This window comes from Martes martes, assembly GCF_963455335.1.
Source record: "Martes martes genome assembly, chromosome: 9".
NCBI lineage: Eukaryota > Metazoa > Chordata > Mammalia > Carnivora > Mustelidae > Martes > Martes martes.
The window spans coordinates 73,658,643-73,677,887 of NC_137896.1; the positions used below are offsets into that span (position 1 = coordinate 73,658,643).

At 47.2% G+C, this 19,245-nt stretch overlaps 1 protein-coding gene across 4 annotated transcripts in view; it reads left to right on the top strand.

Moving 5' to 3' along the window:
- The window catches only part of EML6 (EMAP like 6), a gene marked incomplete at its 5' end in the record, with an annotated part of 278,105 nt that overhangs the window by 245,294 nt on the left and 13,566 nt on the right, over positions 1 to 19,245 (top strand). For 2 of the 4 annotated variants that reach the window (XM_080812628.1, XM_080812627.1), the window contains 4 exons: positions 10,157 to 10,235; positions 12,959 to 13,088; positions 14,501 to 14,599; positions 15,624 to 15,797. In XM_080812628.1, coding sequence (XP_080668754.1) covers positions 10,157 to 10,235; positions 12,959 to 13,088; positions 14,501 to 14,599; positions 15,624 to 15,797 — 482 coding nt within the window. Of the gene's footprint in view, positions 1 to 10,078; positions 10,236 to 12,958; positions 13,089 to 14,500; positions 14,600 to 15,238; positions 15,260 to 15,623; positions 15,798 to 19,245 lie in introns of all 4 variants that reach the window. The other 2 variants (XM_080812625.1, XM_080812626.1) reach the window with 2 other exon arrangements.

Genomic DNA, 19,245 nt, shown 5'->3' on the forward strand with positions numbered 1-19,245 from the left:
AACAAAAATGAGAGATGTAAAGCTTCTTTAATTTTGGAGTATTGGCAAGCTATCAGCGTGGTTACATAGGCAGGAGCTAACAGCATTTCCTTAGCCAGTGGTAAGGTTTCACAAGTCCCCAGAGTACCCCAATGAAACAGACACCCATACTTATGAGAACTTTTTCCAAATAGAAGAGGCTCCTCTTACTGTTCTCCTGAGGTCTTATTTTATACCTTTTAACAGTCTGTTTCCTCCCCAAACACAAACCCAAGTGTTTAGGATCGTCTGACTATATGCCTGCCTGCAAGCTCAGAAGGTATTACCACTCTAAAACAACTCTCACACACTGCAACATGTTCACATGAGCTTAGCGAAACTGACTTTGGCTTGACCAGAATCTTGCCTCAGCATGCCCTCTTTCAGGTTGTGTGAGGTTATCTCCAGCACAGTGGGATAGGGTCCTTGGTCATCCTTCTCCTCTACCGGTTGTGCTTGCCAAATTCTTCTTTGTTTGTCCTTATTCTGTTTTGCCAAGTCTGGGATTGGCTTCATGGAGGATGACCTTTTGGGGCTTTGCTCTATAATCCCACTTCTGTTGTTAGAGGCCTTAAGAGGTGAGCAATCACAGGCCTTTGTTGTTTGCCAGATTTGGAGATTCTCATAAAGCCGCTTTCCCGCAGCTAGGATGTCAACTCTGTGAAAGCAAAATTTCTGATACAGTGCCTTTTCTCTGAATCTGATAACAGTGCCAGGACTCAGAAAATGATTGTTGATTGAGTGAATAAACTCCTTAACAATTTAACAAGGTTTAGGTTCATTTCTAGTCACTGATATCCATGGGCTAGGTATCAAAGTCTGAGATCTTGTTGGCATCTTGTCATTATACCCATAATCCAGTTTGGAAATTTCTTCCTCTAAGAATTTGGCACCCCTGACCAATTTTCTAGCTCTCATGTCAGTTTCCCCCCGGCTTCTGCCTTTAGGCAATTCCATACAACAACCCTTCATCCTAGTCTCTGTGGCACTGAGACTAACTATCCCCTTTTTCTGGCAAGGACTATGTGACATGGGTGATCCAGGGGACCAGGCTCCTCCGGTCATTGCTCATTCATATGTGTTGTGAGCTTGCTTCTGTGTGGATGGATGAATGGTGCCTCCAGGAGTCCCCACATACAGGGACTTGTTCCCAGGCACCAGTGGCACCCTGCACTACTCATCCATATTTGACTGATCCCAGTCATCAGCATCTCAGCATCTCAGTATCTCTTAGTAACCCCACTTGGGGACCTACAGGTAAATCAGGATCCTGAAGGGCGACCCTCTCCTTCCCAACTCCGTAGAGTTCCACTATGAAGAAGGCAGTTTGGGCACCCCCAAACATGTATGAGGGGCGTATTTGTCCTGAACAGAATCCCTCTCCCAGTCCTCCATGGTGTGCAAAGTTGTCACCCTTCATCCATCTTAGCTTCCCAGTATGAGAAGATGCTGGGGCTACATTGCCAGGGTTATTCTTAGCAGGGGATTATGAAGGAGGAGTCTGTGCATACTCCTACATGAATATTTTAGTCCCTCTGGTACATTTTTAACCATCAATCTATGCCATATGCTCCTTGAGAAACCAAGAAGCTTTTACCAATCCACAATTAGAAGCAGATTCTGAGCCCTTTATAAATGTTGGTTTCTTCATCTCTGAACAGTTGGGTCCCAGCACCAAATGACCTCAAGCTTGCACTCTAGCTCTAGGGTTTTGCTAACCTTTTCCTAAGTTGTGCTTACAGCTGAATGGGGAAGGCCTTAAAATCGATCTTCTCCTACTTTATCCTATCTCTTCTGATTCAGTTTATCCAGATTTATGAACTTAGGCAAAAAGAAAATCCTATAAAGAAAAGTATACACCATGGATTTATAAAAGAAACATTAAAGGAACTTGGTTTTTTGTTTCAGCTCCAAATTAATAGCCACCTTTAATCCTTGGGTCCTGACTATATTGGTCCATGGTATCAAGATAGTTAAGTTCCACTGGATTGTCAGCTTTGTCTGTCCCTTAGTGCCTCAAGGGTCAGCACTGTGCTGTCCCAGTTCTCCCCGTGTGCCTGACGTAGTGCTGTGCACACAGTACATAGTAAACAACTATTTGTCTAACGAGTAGATGAATGGATGAATTTACTGAGCCTGCTTCTCTTAATATTGAAATATATTCATCTGTCCTCAAAATGGTCCACAGATCCATTCTTGGTCAGCAACCACGTTTACCTTCATTTTGTTAGCCTCCATGGGTGGTCTCATCTTTGGTGGGCACGGTGTGACCCATGTAGAATCTGGTATGGGATTGCTCTCTCAGTTAAAGATTTTTATCTTCTTACCGTCTGTCCATCAGGAATTAAATGTCTGTTTGGTTTACAACTATTTAAATAATCCAAGGCCAAAAGAATTGGAAAAGAGAAGTCTGTGTTATTGTAGCCATCACACCTATTTTTCATCCAAAGCTGCTTTGTCCACGGATTTATGGTGAAACAAAGAACATGCTCACAAGTGGCAAGGTGTAAAAATATTGCAAAGATTAGCTAGATTTCCCTGAATTGAAAGAAACCATCATCTCTAGGTAATGTCAAATTTTTCTTCTAACCTTTCTGCTATGTTCAGGGAGAGAAACCTGCCCCCCAGTTTTTTTTTGTTTTTGTTTTTGTTTTGTTAAGCTGTATTTAATCAGCCACTGCCCATTTCAAGTTTGCCCCAGGCATGACAAGCTTGGTGAATCAGGACAGTGCTCCCCTCCATGGGGAAATTAACGAATAAACAGCCTGGCACTTCCCTTTCCTCGCTCCCCGTGGCTTCACAGAGGCCCTTTGTCATCACTGATCAGTAGCTGCTTTGTGAGCTCAGATTGTAAGAGCTGCTAAGCACGGACGGTCTTGCTAACAGGTGCTTCTGAATTCACCCTCGAAGTTACCACTTGGAGATCTGTCAAAACCGCCACATCCTATCTTGAAGCTTGTTCTGATAAATGGGAAGGAGCCTCGAATTCTCCGTTTCCATCCCATTTATAATAATGAATTGGCCTTAAAGAGCCTGAGAGTTCATTCTTAGGAGACTCGCCGTTGCCTGTGTGTTGTGTTAAGCCAGGCTCAGCCCTCACACAGGGACAGCGATTGCATGTGTGCGGGGCAAACAGGGCAAGGAGTGTCCCTGTTCTTCCAGGGCGTTTCTCTCTAGGCTGAGTTTTCTTTATTCCACCCCTTAGTTCTGTTGAGTTCTGCACTCACGGCTGGTCTGAGTAGGTAGAAGGTAGCAAGTTTCCTGTTCTTTAACAATGTGGGAGGATGTGAAGTTATGGTGTCTATTAAACTCCCAGAATGCTGAAATTAACAATTTCAGAGGCCTATGGCTTGCCCGTTTAACTCTGCTAAAAGCTGAATAATTGGGTTTGGTTTTTTTTAAGGGAATTTAATGCTACCTTCAGAAATGATTTCCCTTATTCACTTCTCTTGATTTTGTGTCTTGTTTGAAGCACAATAATGACTTCTCTATAACCGATAATTTTAGGAATTAAACCTGCCATTCATTAGAGCATAGTTTGTTCACTTTTTATCATTAAAAAATGTGCAGAGGTAGAGTGATTTTTTTTGAAAGAGTAATACACCCAGGAAATCCTACTTACAGTGTAATCAGTTGACTCATGGAGCTACAGAATGCATCACACGTGGGTGAGCGATTTTCTGAGGAGACGGAGCATCTCTTACAGGACAGTGGCAGGGTTAGGGTGCAGCTATTTCTGTCAAATCCCTGAGCATCTCTCAGATCTCCATGTGGAGGGAATGGCACTACCAGGCTTGTTACCCTCCCTTTTTCTGTTGGTGTGTGGTTGTGATGTGGCACCTGGGGAAGTGTTCACAGAAGCAGTTATTGGGGTGCATGATTTGTGCCCCTTGTAACAGCATCCCTGGCTGTAAAGTATGGGGGGGGTCTGGTGTTTTGTGAGTGTTTGTAAAGCATATTGGCTCACTCTTTAACCAGCCCCACCCCCTCCTTTGAAGTTTCCATCATACTCTGCCATCTTTTGCCCTTTCCTGTCCTTGTCAGTTACCAGCCTCCTGTCTCAGAGGAGTTCCACTAACAGTCAACTGACTAACCCCAGCTCTTGCCAGCCATGGGGTACAGAATCACTAGTAGCTCCCCTCTCCATCAGTGCCTTAAACCTCTCCCCTCTAGATTTCTCATTCCCAGTAATCCTGATCTTAATCCTCATTAAAGCATCCTAGATGCCTTAATACCTCTATTTTTTCTAGGTTCATCAGATCTTCCTGGCTTCATTGTTTTGTCTGTCTGAATACCCCTTTTCCAGTCTTCTTGGTTCTTCACTCCTGTATTTCCCCTACAGCACATACCTCCATTCTTCTGACTAGAAAATCACACTGGCTCAGATTGTCCTCACCAGAGTTCATGTTGCCGGGGGCACTGAGGCCCTCTCCACTGCTCCTTCATGTCAAGTCTTGTCTTTGGTTGGCTCCCTCTGCCAGCCACTCCACAGTCAAAGACAATTATGTCTCTTACTCATTCTCCTGCCCACACCCTCCACTCTTGGTACATGGCTTTTCTACCCTACTTCATGGAGAAAACAGAAGCTACTGGGCATAAACTCCATCTTGGCACTTCTTTTTCTCTCCTCTGTTTTGCTTCCCATCCTTCACCCCATGTAAACCGTTCACTTCCTTTCTTCTCAGAGGGATGACATTCCTCTTCCTATTCGAGGCTGGTCCCTCAGCTGGTGCTTAGACCTCAGCCTCCCAGCTATCCGTGCTCCCTGATCATTGCCTTTCTCTCCTGTATCTCTTATGCCACTCCCCCCAAACTAGATCCATGTCCTCATCCAAGAAATGCATTCTAGTCTCCCCACCAAACTCTGTCTGGGAAATAAGTAAATCTTCTGACTGATCTTAGACACATACATATCCTGCCCCTACCTTCCTTCCCCTTCCCTCTTCTCATCCAGGCTTTACCAAATCTCTCCTTCACTCTCTAGCCCATTCTACCAGTCAGCCTTCTGTCCCTGCCATTCTACTGATATGGTGACTTTCAGATTCCCAAACCTCTTTGTCTTGTTAAAAGGAAGAACATGTTTCTTCTAGAGTAGCATTGTGCAGTAGAAATACAATGCAAGCCACATAGGTGATTTTTTTTTACTAATCACATTTAAAAAGTTAAAAGAGATAGTGAAACTAATTTTAATAAAGTATTTTATTTAACCCAGTATATTAAAAATATTATTCCACATGTAATCGTGAAAATTATTAATGAGCCATTTTTTTTTCTTTTTAAAAATTATTTTTACTAGGCCTTCAAAACCTGGTATTTATTTTATGGTTATAGCATGTCTTAATTTGGATGAGATGCATGTGGCCAGTGGGTACTATGTTGGATAGTGAAGTTACAGCCATTCTTCTCTCATTTACTTTTTAGAAACCATCTTTCCTGGCCCTCCTCCTACCTCTTCAATCATTTCTTCTCGGTGTCCCATGTCTGGCCCCCCCTTCTACCACTCACATGCTGTTGGTCCTCAGGCTTCCCACTCTCTTCCTGATAATCTCATGAATTCCACCCATTGGCTGAGGGATCTCTGAGTCCCACCTCTCTTTTGAGCTTCCGGCCCACAGATGTCCAAAGCTTAACATGCCACACGGGAGCTCATCATCTTTTGTCACGACTCTTCTCCTCTTGGCTCAGTCATTGGTACCACCATCCACCCAGGTGCCCAGGCAGAAAACTGGTGTTCCACTTGAATTGTTCTTCCTCCTTCAACCCCTAGGCTAAACACTAAAAAGTCTACTTTGAAGTCTACTTTGAAGTCTACTTTGAAGTCTACTTTGCCAGTACTTCTTTAAACTTCCCCTTGTTTCCTTCTCTGCAACCACTGCTTTAGTCTAGGTCTTCATCATCCTTCCCTTGGATTATGGGAGTGGCCTCTTCAATAGACTGCCCACTTTACTCACAGTTCCTTCCTTTCTATTCTTTATGCCCTCCATTTTTCGCCCAAATAAATTGGGATTCACTTAAAGCGGCCAAGTCTGGGATTATATCCCCACTTTTGTTTAAAAAAAAAAAAAGGGCAGGGGAGGAGGAGCTGTGTTATAGTCTTCAGTCCAAAGCATTTTGAAGTTGGCCGGCTTCCCTCAGGGCATCCCATAATTCTCCTGTCGGATTCTCTCCCTTCCACTCCAGGTCACCACCGAGCAGCTCTACAGGTGGTTTTGGAAGACAGAGAAATATATTTAACAGAATCCAGCTCCTTTTATTTTGATAATGAGATCTCCCATGGCTTTGTAGAATTTTCCTCAACCTGGATTTATCTGAGAGCATGGTTCTTAATCTCTCTCTCTCTCTCTCTCTCTCTCTCAAATCGCATATGTCTTTGAAAATATGCTAAAGACATGCCTCATTTCTCCCAGAAAAATGCATAGGTGCAAACACAATTTAGCTTGAGTACCTGAAGGCCACGCGTGAACTGACAGATCTCGTTGGAGGACGATGCTGAACAGCGTGCAGATCATCTGCTGGTTCCCATCAAAAAGGACCAAAAGTAGCTTAGTTTCCCAAGGCATTTCAAAAACTCTTGGACCATTTTATGGCACATCTTGGAATCTGAAGAAAGCTATGTTCCTCCAAGGACCCTTTGAACATTGTCTGATTAACAACACTGAAAACAATTCCAAACTTGCATTACTTGGCTAAATGTAGCTGATTTTTCTCCACACCCACACCTCTCTTTATAGCAGCTGTTTGCAACAACTTTGTTTCTTCCCGGCTTTCTGAGCATCACTCCCCAGTTGGCTGTCATGTTGTGCTCATCCGGGGCAGGAGTGGGGGTGTGTGCGACTGATTTTCCTCACGTCTTCTGTCATTTTAGATGTCTCCCTGAGACCCTTGGTTTGGAGCCCTCTCCTGCACACTTCAGGTCACTATGTGCTCTGCTCTAGCAGCATCCGGTCGTGGAGGGGGCACGGAGGGGCAAACACTGCCCCGGCCACCTCTGGGGGGCTCTCCGTGGGGTGAGATCTTGTGTCGGGAAGATCCCACACATCTCCAAGTGAGCCTAAGCTTTCTCTTTGGCAGCCAAGCTACCAGACGACAGGATTGCAGCACTGATTGACCTTCTCATGGTCCTTCGCTGCCCAAGAATGCGCCATTTCCACAGAGGTCACGGGCCCGTGCATAGGGACTACCCATTGGCATGTGTGGGGGTTGCAGCCTGCACCCCAAGGGCCGAACAAGAACATTGCTGCCTCAATACTTAACACCCAGTCAGGTGCTCGAGGCCACAGGCCTCCCCTTGGCTTCTTGCCTCTGCTCTCTCTTCCTCAGCAAAGCTTCTGTTCTGCTCTCTCAGAGCTCAAGCCTGTCCATCGTCCTCTCCTGATTATCCAATTTGTTTGCTCTTTTGTCAGTCTCCCTCAAGTTTCTTGCCCAGTGGAAACTCTTCTTCGTTTCCCTGAGTGACTTCAAAGTTCCACTTGCTCCCAGAGGCCCCTTTGTGTCTCTTCTCCGCCCCTCTGGGATCCCACCACCTGCCCCCCTCCCCACAGGCTCTTCCCCTCCCTGTGTCTCCTCTCTGTGCTCACTCCCTTCCTGGCTCTCCCGTCCTGAGCGCCAGCTGGGACAGCCAGCTATAAAGTTTATTGGACTGAAAAGTGAGTGAATGTTCTCATGCACCCTACTCTTTCCCACCTCAGCAAAGCTTTTCAGAGTCACATTTCCGATGGAATCTGAATCTGGAAGGATTTAGATCTGCTGAAGAATGCCAAACCTCCAGCCTTTGGCTGCGTTTGAGATTTTTGGCAGTTCCTCCCACGTCTGATGTTACGAACACTGTTTATAGATGCCTGGAAAGAAGCCTTTAATGCTTGTATTGTGTTTTAACTTGCTTTCCTTTGGAGGCAGGGAATTGTCAAGTAAGTATTCGCAGCACTCTGGAAAAGCCCAGGTGTTCGATGAGCATCCAGTACTAAGCGTTCATGCAGAATCCACAGCCGCCAAGGGTCTATACTTAACAATCCGCTGAATTTGCCACCATGCAGGTTTCTTCCTTTTGCCCCTCTCATCTTCAGTTGTGAAGCAGTACAGCTATAACCATATGCTTGTGAAATAAGAAAGAAACATTCTGAGATTGCTTTACTTTTCAGTTTTTAACTGAAAGTCAAGGTGAAAAACAGCATCAGATTGCCTCTGTGTTATATATATATATATATATATATATATATATATATATACAAGCTCGTGTATATATAAATGCGCAGTGTCTGTGCTTGTATGCCTACTCCGTATACACTGTATAATATGGAGCATATTATACAACCTGTGTGTACCCCAAAAACGAGCCCTGCGTTCAATCACAAGTTCTGCCTTTGAACCCTGCTGCAGCCCTAGCGTCCTCCTGCTCCCATCTCAGACCTCAGCTTGCTTCTGTCACACACTTGAACATTCTTAGGTGAAAGAAGAAACCCACGGATTTCATTTGAAAGTCCCACTAAAACAGAAGAAAGAGCAGATGTCCTGGGAAGTGATAATTAATGTGAAGGAAGTGTCTAATTGCGAGAACTGGCGTGCCCCCAGCCTCCCCGTTTTGCTCAATTTGGCAGCAAATGACATCAGCCGGGGGTGTCGTTGTGCAGAGATGTGCTCGCTCCCTATTCTTCAGCGCAGATAATAATACCATTTGGTCCGATTATCACTTATGATTATATAACCTGTTTTGATTGAAGAGTTTCTCAGAAAATAAAGGTAACTTTTGTTTTGCCCCAGCCGTTCCAGCAGGCAAGCGGCCCTACCAAGAAACCCTGGGAATTATTAGGCTAAATTATGAGTCGAACTCGATTCAGAAACAAAGCGTCCTTTGTGCATAACTCCCTGCGACATCCAGAAGGATGTGATTGTGTTTCTGAGCACAAGTTTTCCCCCAGCACACTCTCACCCAAGCAGAGTCCCCGGGCGCATTCGCAAAGTCATGGAGAGTGTGCGGGAAGCATTGACAAGGCTTCCTTTTTTCTCCCTATTCTGTAGGCGCTTTAGTGCAGAGTTTGCCCAGAGACGCCAGGGTATGAGCTTTCTGAATTTGTAGACTGGTGCACTCTTTCATTTCTGTTTTAGTTTTTGCTGGCATGCCCGGGAAGCATGGTTTGTGCCACATAGGAATGTCTGTTCACTCAGATAATGCTTGTGCATGAATGAGGCGATTGCTAATGCGGCTCTAAACTGTACTAAGTTTCTCACTTGGCTTTGTTTGCTGCTTCCAAGGGGATCAAGGTAATCCTTTCTCTTTGCGTAGCCCATGAGCAGTAACTGGTGGATTTGGAACCTGTGGCGGGAGCTGGGACAGGCTTCTCCCCTTCCCATTTCCTCATCCCAAGAAGTCTGATTTAAGGGAACCCCACATTACAAAATGTTGGTCTGCTTGTGTAAGAGTGGAGAGCCTACCCATCATAAAATCTCTTCACTAAATTTGGAGGCCCAGAGCCATAACTGAGGGGGGACAGGCAAACTTCGGGATGATGGTAGCAGTTTAAGGTAGACCGTAACCCTGAGGTAGAGGGCCAAGTGGGGGTTCTTTCTGCCTTCTACCCCTGTACTTCCCACTTGCCCTTTTGTGTATCGAGAATGACCTGGGCACTCGGCCATCTGGGCCCGTTCCCAAACCTGACCTGTGAGTCCCACCTCACACCAGGCCATGATCTCAGACCACCTAATTCTGAACAACATAGGTGCATCCCTACCTGGAGAATGGCTGGGGGGTTCAGGAAGCACAGCCTCTTCCTTTTCGTTCTTAGGCTCCTCTTTCATTTGAAAATCAGCCCCTCTGGCTCCTGTGCTCTTCTTGGCTCCCTGGAGGTAGAAAGCCTTATTCTAGACTACGATGCTTTAGGTGTGGGGAAGCCCACCCTAGTGCCTCTAAATCCAGGCCCCATTGTGTGGGACCCCAAATGTCAGAATCTACCGTTTCTCGGGGAGCAAAGGAGGGAGCAGGACACAACAAACCCAGGTGGAGGGTCTGCTGAGTGGAGGAGTGGGGAGGGGACCCTGGCACTGGCCTTAGCTGAGCTCACTGGAGGGGCACACTTGCTGCCTTTTGTTCAACACCATGTTTTGGGGTTGTTTTGTTTTGTTTTGTTGTTACTCTCTGTTCCAGACCGCCGGTTAGCAGAGCAGCTCCCCAGCCTGAGAAACTCCAGAAGAACAATATCACCAAAAAAAAGAAACTGGTTGAGGTAAGGAGGTTAAACTATTTTGTTTTTAATCAGATATCAGTGTTGTAAGGCCTGCCTGGTGGACATCACCATCTGCGCAGGCCCATCTGTGTTTACCTTCTAGTAAACCTGAATGGACCTGCTGGGTTGCTCTTGTCCTCTCTCCCTCCTGCATAGCACTGTGGCCCCGATCCTAGGGACTCTCACCCACTGGGTCATGTTTCTTCAACCCTGTCACCAGGTCTTGTCAGTACTAACTTGCAAATGTCCCATGTCCTTCGAACCTGACTCCCTTACATCAGACCTAGTCCCCCTCAGGGGAGAAGACACAAGGGGGAAGAGGGGGCTTATTCACATCTCTGATGTTGCGTGAGCTCTCACAGTGAGCCAGGGACTGTGTACATACTTCCCGAGACGTATTTCATGCACGTCTCCTACCTGGGAGGAAGGTAGTACTATTGTTTCCATTTTACAGATGAGAACACCAGTTCCCAGAAGTTAAGTGACTGATTAGGCCCCATGCCCAAGTTCTCCAAGGCAGGAAGCAGAGATTTGAACTTGGTTGTTCCTACTTGAGGATTGCCACTCTGTGGACCTGCTCTTTTCTTTTTTTTTTTTTTTTTTTTTAAAGATTTTATTTATTTATTTGACAGAGAGAGAGACAGAGAACACAAGCAGGCAGAGAGGCAGGCAGAGAGAGAGGAGGAAGCAGGCTCCCTGCTGAGCAGGGAGCCTGATGCGGGGCTCGATCCCAGGACCCTGAGATCATGACCTGAGCCGAAGGCAGCGGCTTAACCCACTGAGCCACCCAGGCGCCCCGACCTGCTCTTTTCTAAGAGGAGCCTCCTAGCTGTTGTTTCTGCCTTCAGAGTCCCCTCCCTTTGTGACACATGTCTTGGTGCCCACAGCATTCACACTCTAAAATGCAACAGCTTTAAGACCCAGAAGTTTCCCATACTTCCCTGGGGGATTCAAGTGCACGGTTTCAAAACCTCAACCAGGACCCTCTTCCAGCTTCAGGACCTGTGATTTGCCACCACACTTCAAATCTCCAGCCCCCAAACCTGTCACTTAATGGTTTCTAACACTGGGGTGACCCTCAGGCCCCTGTATTTTAGAAGGTGCCTCCTTTCCCCTCACCACACCTTGGACTTCCAAGCTCTTCTCGGGCATGTCCTATGTGCGATCTTCCTGATTCTCCTCATCCTAAACCCTCCTACGCTCCCTCGAACACCCCCCTTATCCGCCCTTGTCACACATGCTGTCACCATTATTTCTCACTCATCTATCCCTCCTTGCACACTGTGAACTCACTAAGGACAGAAGAATCCATCTTAAATTGTTTTTTATTGGAAAGGGAGAACTAATTGGAGGGATTTATCATGGAACAGAGCACAAGTCGGAAGATGCAGCTGAGCTTTAGGAAAAGACAGCAACCGGAAGCTGAGAAGCCACCATAAACAAAAATGGTGCTTCTTCCTACCCGCCAGGGCCCTGTATATCTGATGCATCCTTCCCTTTTTCTGCAGACTTCTTGAACTATTTTGGTAGATGATGGGTGACCAAGCCCCTGAGCTTGTATCTCCTCACTTAGACAGCCAAGCCTACCAGTGTCCTCAATTCTAAATTCCCGGGAGAAACCATCTGACTAGCCCTGTTTGACTCAATGTCCACCAGGATGAGGGGTCACATGCCACACCTGCAGCTTCTGGGGGACACATGGGGGTGGGGGGAGGCTGAGACAAAAGGAAGAGAAGGGCTCTCTAGGCAAGAGAGATTTCAAAAAGCAAAATCATGAAGATAGGAAAGCTCATGATAAGTGGGCTAAATAGAAATTCAGCTGGACCAAGAGGCACAGGGCTTGTGTGAGTGGGGATAACTATGCCAGCTTAGGAGTTTGGGGTTCATCTCTCAGGCAGTGAAAGTCAGTGAATGTTCTGGAGTAAGGAGGGGTTATGGTATTTTTAGGACAATTAATCCGATGTTTGTAACTGATGAGCTTTAGAGAGAGAGGTTAGGGAACCTAGAATCAGGGGACATAGAGAAAGGGACCCACAGCTTCTTACTCTTATGTCCCCCCGCCCCCAGCACCACGCCTGGCACAAAAGAGCTGCCAACAGTACGTGTGCGCGTCAAATCGCATTAATAACTGATGTGATCTTAATCAGCCGCTGCTCTTTGTCACGGAAGACGAGATGAAAAGAAGAAAAAGACTATAAACCCAGAACAGTATCTGGTTGTTGAAAAAAAATGCAAATGATGTAGAAACCTTGTAGGGCAAGCACCGAGCAACAGAAGGAGCATGGCATTTGCCTGGATATTCTGCTCTGCCAGGCCCAGTGGTATTTGTGGGAATCAAAGCAAACCCCTGGGCCACCATTCCACACCCCCCACCGCCACACACACACAAAGAGTGCCTGCCAAGGCACAGGCACAAAACTTCCAGGGAACCTTTGTAGGGCATCAAATCAGTAAGCCTGGACTCACCTGGAGAGCCTGGAAGCTTATCTAGCCTACTCAGAAAACTCCCTGTAACTCTATATGTGAGCCTCGTCCCCCTAGCCTTTCAGGGAACTAAAGAAAGGGCTGCGTTTTCTCTTTCGCTAGACCAGAAGCCAGAGTTGGCTGTCTAACCAGCCACACAGTTCCCATGAGGTAAGGGACTGGCTGCCCCCGGAGCATGGGCCCGTGGCCCTGCTCCTGCTCCCTCTGAGGGCCGCTGTCATCTGTGTGTGGGAATGTAGGAGCTGGCTCTCGACCACGTGTTTGGCTACAGGGGATTCGACTGTCGCAACAACCTGCATTACCTGAACGATGGCGCGGACATCATCTTCCACACGGCAGCAGCCGGCGTGCTGCAGAACCTCTCCACGGGTAATGCGGCCCCGGGGCTCCCTGTGAGGCTCTGCTTCCTGCCCTGCCTGCCTCCCCCCTCTTGAGATGCCCAGAAGCTGGTGCCATCTCTGCCTGTGGGAACCTGTCCTCTTAATTCCTGACTGGAATCCCTTGGTCCTAGAAAGTATGGAGGGCCACGTTCAAAGGTCAAAGCCCTCTTCCTTTCTAACAACACCCTGCTGTCAGCCCTTGGAGGGAGGTGTCCACGTTTCCATCAGCTGCTCAGAGGCTGGGAGGGATGGATAGGAGCCAGAAAGAGGGTGTGGGGAGTGGAGAAATTCCTTGCAGCCAGTTACCAAGAACAGAGCCCAGGGGCACTTTGCTCATTAATTTTTCACAGTGACCAAGTTTTTTTTAGCAGCTTAAGTTTTTAAGTTTGGCTTGCTTTGACTGGTTAGCCAGCAGAAAGAGAACTCTTAAAGCATTAGCAAAACACCCCAAATGTCCCTTCACTGTAGGATGACTCAGGTTAAACAAATAGTTGAAAAAGAAATACCACAAGCCAAAAAAAAGTATTCAGAAATTAATTTGACACCCATTAATTTGCCAGCGGATTTAAACGTGTTCATATCTTGCCTTGTTTGCTTCATATCTTAAAACAGACCCCCTTTCTTTTTTCAAATTTTTATGCTCCTTCCCAAGTCTGTGCACGTGTTTATCATATATTTTTAGACAAAGTCACTGAGCGCATAATGATTTGTCTTTTGTGGGGAGGAGGGCCTTGAAATTTTCTATATGTTTTCTCTTTTTTGTGCAGCCACGTATTACCATTTTTGTAGCAATGTGCTATTTCTTTGCCTACCGGTGCCGCCGTTTATCTCTTAGTTCTTGGGCCTTTGGATGGATTTACAGTGGTCACCTTGAAAGTGGGCAAACCCATTTGCCACAGTCCATCGATGAGGATGTATTTCTTGTTCTTTCTTCTACCTCCTGTGACATATGTTGAGTGAGGGCATGAGGGGGTGAAGACCTCACCTGTGCCATTTGAGAAAGGAGGATTTGGAAGAGAGTCCCCAAGTATTTTCCTATTCCATAGCCTTCCTTTCAGATGAATAAGTGGTGCCATTTTGCTCAGTTAGGTAGTATCTCTGTTACCATTTTGGGACCCTGGAAGCCTTGCACTTGGACTGAGCTCCAGACCCCCATAGATAGCAGGAAGGGTTGCAGGGGAGCCGGCAGGTGCTAGAGAATAGACCCTAGCTCTTCTGCCCGGCCTGGAACAGAATATGTAAATGTGAAAATGGTCTTCCAGCTCCCCAGTCAGGATTCTAAAATCGACAACTTGGGGCCTTCGTCGCTCACTTTTACAAGGCATTTGCAGGCCTACACAATGTTTTGAGGTTGCCCCGAGAGGTCTGTACCACCACTTACCCTCCTGTGTCTGCCCCTAGGGAGCCAGAGCTTCTACCTGGAGCACACGGACGACATCCTCTGCCTCACAGTGAACCAGCACCCCAAGTACAGAAACGTGGTGGCCACCAGCCAGATAGGTAGGAGAGTCCTGCAGCGGCCGAGCTTTCCCCCAGCCGAGCAGAGACACTGCTTGATGGGCAGTTATCTGGAAAGGGAGCGGGCGGGTTGCTGACACCTACCCATTGTCGACGTTGCTGTTATCTTTGGAGCCCTGAATATTCCTGTGTCATGTGGGTTGAAATATCCAGTGATTGGTGATTCTGAGGGATCATAAAGTCAGACCAGAGCCTGATAATCCAAATAAACGGGTGCCCGTATCCCTGTGGACTTGGGGGGGTAATTTTTCAGACACCAAGAGGTGAGATAAAGAGCACCCCCTCTGCAGCCTGGGACTGTGCTCGGCGAGGGCGGCTTGCAGTCTGTGTGCCTGGCTCTTTTGGACCCTGGGAAACTGCCAAGGACAAATGTGAACTGATTCACATTTGTGATAAGTTGTGTTGTGTGTGCGTGTTGTTGTTGTTTTTAACTTTGTCATTTCAAAGGCAGTTTTTACAAACACCTCCTTCTGCTTGTATTCATTGAACTCATGTCCATTTTTAAGTTTAATGTGGAGCTTCCCGATGCTGCTGTTAAGTGCCTCAGTATTAGAAACGTGACTTACTTTAGCTGTTGTCTTCCCTTGACGCTTCCTCATTGCCATTGTCCACCCAACGCAGTTGATAAGACCGAGACCCCAGGTAAGGCTGCTCCCCCGTGAGTAGTTGGAATCTGCACAGCGAAATCATGTCACTGTGTCGCGTCTGCTGATTGTATCTGGCGAAACTGCAGATACAGATCGCTGAGCTCACCAGTTTTCTCTGTATGAACCCCTCCACCACTGTGTGTGCTGGACATAGATGCCCCCTAGGGCCCCGGCTCTAAAAGCACGGCAGCTGTGTCTCGTCTCTCACTGCTGGCCAGGTCAGGCTGTAGGTCTGTGAGGCCCAGTAACCATAACACCCCGAAGACCGGTCTTAAAAAGGCTTTGGGGGGTGAACCTAAGCGTGGCCTCAGCCCCCTCCCCCTCCAGCCTCAATTCTGTGTCATGCCTCACACATTCAGGAACGACGCCTTCAATCCACATCTGGGACGCCATGACCAAGCACACCCTCTCGATGCTGCGGTGCTTCCACTCGAAAGGGGTGAATTACATCAACTTCAGTGCCACTGGAAAGCTCCTGGTGTCGGTGGGAGTGGACCCCGAGCACACCATCACCGTCTGGCGTTGGCAAGAAGGTAAAAGGAGCTAGGCCGTCTGTCGGGGAGGCCTGCTTGTGGTGTGTGTGGGGCTCAAACCTCCACAGGCCTCATTCCGAAGCCCACCGTGGGCACTGCTGCTGGGTTGGCAGAAACCAGGGTCTCTAGATCCTGGAGAAACTACCCGTCAGACCCCTGGGTCCCATGGCCAGGGCAGTCCTGGCCGGTTGAGGAAGGGTCTGTGGGTACTCTCTGCCGGCAGCCTTCCTCCTCAGGCAGAAGACCGTGGCCGCCCCCATCTCGGTCCTAACTCCCTTCCCACTGAAATGTCCATGTCCTTGACATTCCCTCCGTGACCTCTAGATCCCACTGCAACCTTGTCACCCTGGTTGCCTTATTATGGGAACTGGGGCAGGATTTTACCACTGTGGGCTCAGAAACACTTTTTTTTTTTTTTTTGGCATTTTTAACTCTTTTGAAATGGGGATTCACCTTATAATCAAGGTTTACATTTAATGCAACAGGATTTCTTTCTTGCCTTCCCCAACACACACACACACACACATACACACAGGCTGCTACTAAATTTATGTTCATGTTAGAATCAAAGATGTGCAATCTTTCGAGTGTATTCTCAGGTTGGCAGAACAGATCCAATTAGCTAGGACGTTAATGAGGTCTGTCTCCAGCCCGGCAGCCTGTATCTGGGGCACGCTGAGCCAGGCACGCACGGAGGTGGCGCTTCTCCAATTCAGGGCTTCTAGAGGCTCATTATCTCAGCACCTCCCCATGGAGGGAGCTAGAAAGAGCTGGGAGCTAAGTTCCAATCCCTCCTGAGCCCCCATGTGAAAAAAAGAGGTTGGGAGCCTGCAGACTTTTATTTTTTAATTTTTTTAATTGATAGAATTGTTCTCTGTCTTTATTATATCAATGCCAACATCCTGACTGTGATAATTGTGTAGTTTTTCAAAAATGCCACCATGGTGGTAAACTCGCAAAGGATACATGGACTCTCTCTGCATTATTTCTTTTTTTTTAATTAACGTATAACGTACTATTTGCCCCAGGGGTACAGGTCTGTGAATCATCAGGCTTACACACTTCACAGCACTCACCATATCACATACCCTCCCCAATGTCGATAACCCAACCACCCTCTCCATACCTCCCCTCCCCCTGGCAACCCTCAGTTTATTTTGTGAGATTAAGAGTCTCTTATGGTTTGTGTCCCTCCCTACCCCCACCTTGTTTCATTTTTTCCTTCCCTACCCTCCAAACCCCCAACACTGACTCTCAAATTCTTCATATCAGGGAGATCATATGATAATTGTCTTTCCCCGATTGACTTACTTCACTCAGCATAATACCCTCTAGTTCCATCCATGTCATTGTAAATGGCAAGATTTCATTTCTTTTGATGGCTGCAGACTTTTATGATGAGACTCGCTCATCTTATCCTGTCCATTTCTCATTTTCTTGTTCCTCAGTGCATTGTGTCCAAATGGCCCCATAATCTATGTTTTGGGGATGCAGCTTCATTTCCTGTCATGTCAAGTTGTTTTTAAATAGCCTCAGCCCCCAGTGAGACATTGAGGGTCTTAAACAATAGACTCGTAGCCTCGTAGCATTGGAAGGAACCGGTCCGGATCCCCTGTGAGGAGTAGTCCCTGCAGGTGCCCTCCTGATAGGCCGACTCCCATCCTCAGCAGAATACCTGCAGGCAGATGGCCCACGGCACTTCCCAAGGCAGCCCACCCGCTGCTGGAAATCTGCTATAAAGCCCTTTCTTGCGAGGGCCTTACATGCTTGATTATGCCTTTCTTCTACGGCAGGAACTCTGCCGTCTGCAGCGGCCAAGACCGAGTCTGTGCCTAGTTCCTTGGAAGAGAGTCATCCCGTCAGGCCCCGCATGCGGGCTGGTCTTTCAGTTCAGGCCCACTCTCCTCCCTTCCGCCATCTGTCCCTCTGGGCTGCCCCTGCCTGCTCCGGCCTTGCCCCAGCCCGGACTCCTGCTCACCTGGGGTGCCTTCTGACCTCCAGATGGGGGACCCGGAGAGCCAGGACTTTGAAATAAGCATTTAAACATGATCAAGAGAAGCCTTCTCTTGGGGAACTTTCTCCCATGTCTTTGTTGGAGCGCGCGCTTGGGTGTCTGCAGAAGGGCTCTGGGCAGTAAGAATCTCTAAGGTGTCACCAACCACCAGCTCTTCTGAGCTGATTGTGTGTGGTTTATCCTTCACTTCAAGTCCTGTTTACAGATGATACAGTTTTGACGGCGGTTTATCTACATTTTTCTTAACATTAGAGAGCATATTATTTATTCTTCATTTGTTGGAGGACTGTTTTTGTGGAACTCAGGGGGTGTGTGTGTGTGTGTGTGTAGTTAAGAAACAAAGTTGAGTACAAAATGAGCTTATTATATAAAATGCACGTTGTCAGGTCCTTGATACTTAAATGAAACTTGTTCTGAGCAACGTAGAAGCCAGTGCAAGGTGGGACACAGGCGTCCCCACGATTAGAAGGGTCCGTGGAGTAGACCAGAAAAAAACAAACAGTGGCTTAGAAGAAGGTGCAAAGTAAAACAGCATTTCTCCCACGACTACAGAGAACGATCCTCTATCTCCCTGGCAGCCCGTGTGTATTGCTTCTGCTGTAATCCAGCCCTTCAAACCTTATTTCTGCGGGAGAAGGGAGAGTTGTTCGTGTTTTCCTATGACGTGTAGTTTTTGTACTGATTGCTCACGATATGTCTTTGTTCTGTAAGTGTTGCAAATGTTTTCTCCTGTTGTGGTATTTGTCTTTTAACTTAGTTTATGGTATCCTTGGGAACCGGAGTTCTCAAGCCTCCGAGCCCTAGGTAGGGAAGTACGTGTTTTTGAGACGGATGCCCTGAGCGGTACCGTGTGGTTCTCCCCCTGCCGCTCCTGGGAAGGGCCTCCTCCTGGAGGGCGAGGCTGAGGGCCACAGGCCCAGCTGCACAAGAATCCAGCACCGCCACTCCGCTGGAGAGCCACGTAACAAACAAACGTGAAACAGGTGAAGAGAACTAAGAGTACACTTACGTGATGAGCCCTGAGAAATGTACAGAAGTGTGGAATCCGTATACTGTACCCTTGACACTAATAGAATGTTGGCTGTTGACCGTACTGGAATTTTTTAAAAAAATGTTAAGTGAAGAGGAGAAAAAAAGTATACATGTGAATAAATAGGAAGAGGAGATAATTAAGAGGAAATTGAAACTAAAACATTAAGAATAAATTTGAAGAAAATGGAAAGAAATGTAAAATAAAAATTAAAAACTCAAAGGCTGAAGAGCAATGATGAGGTAAAAACAGATGTGTGTGAGCTGGAGGCTGAGAGACAAGCTGGCCGGTCTAGACCCGACGCGGGGAGAATGGCCACAGCACCCGCCGACACTCCCGGAACAGTCGCTGTGCCCAGCTCGGCTCTTGGGGCTTCACTTGTCCCAGACTTTTTAATCCTCACA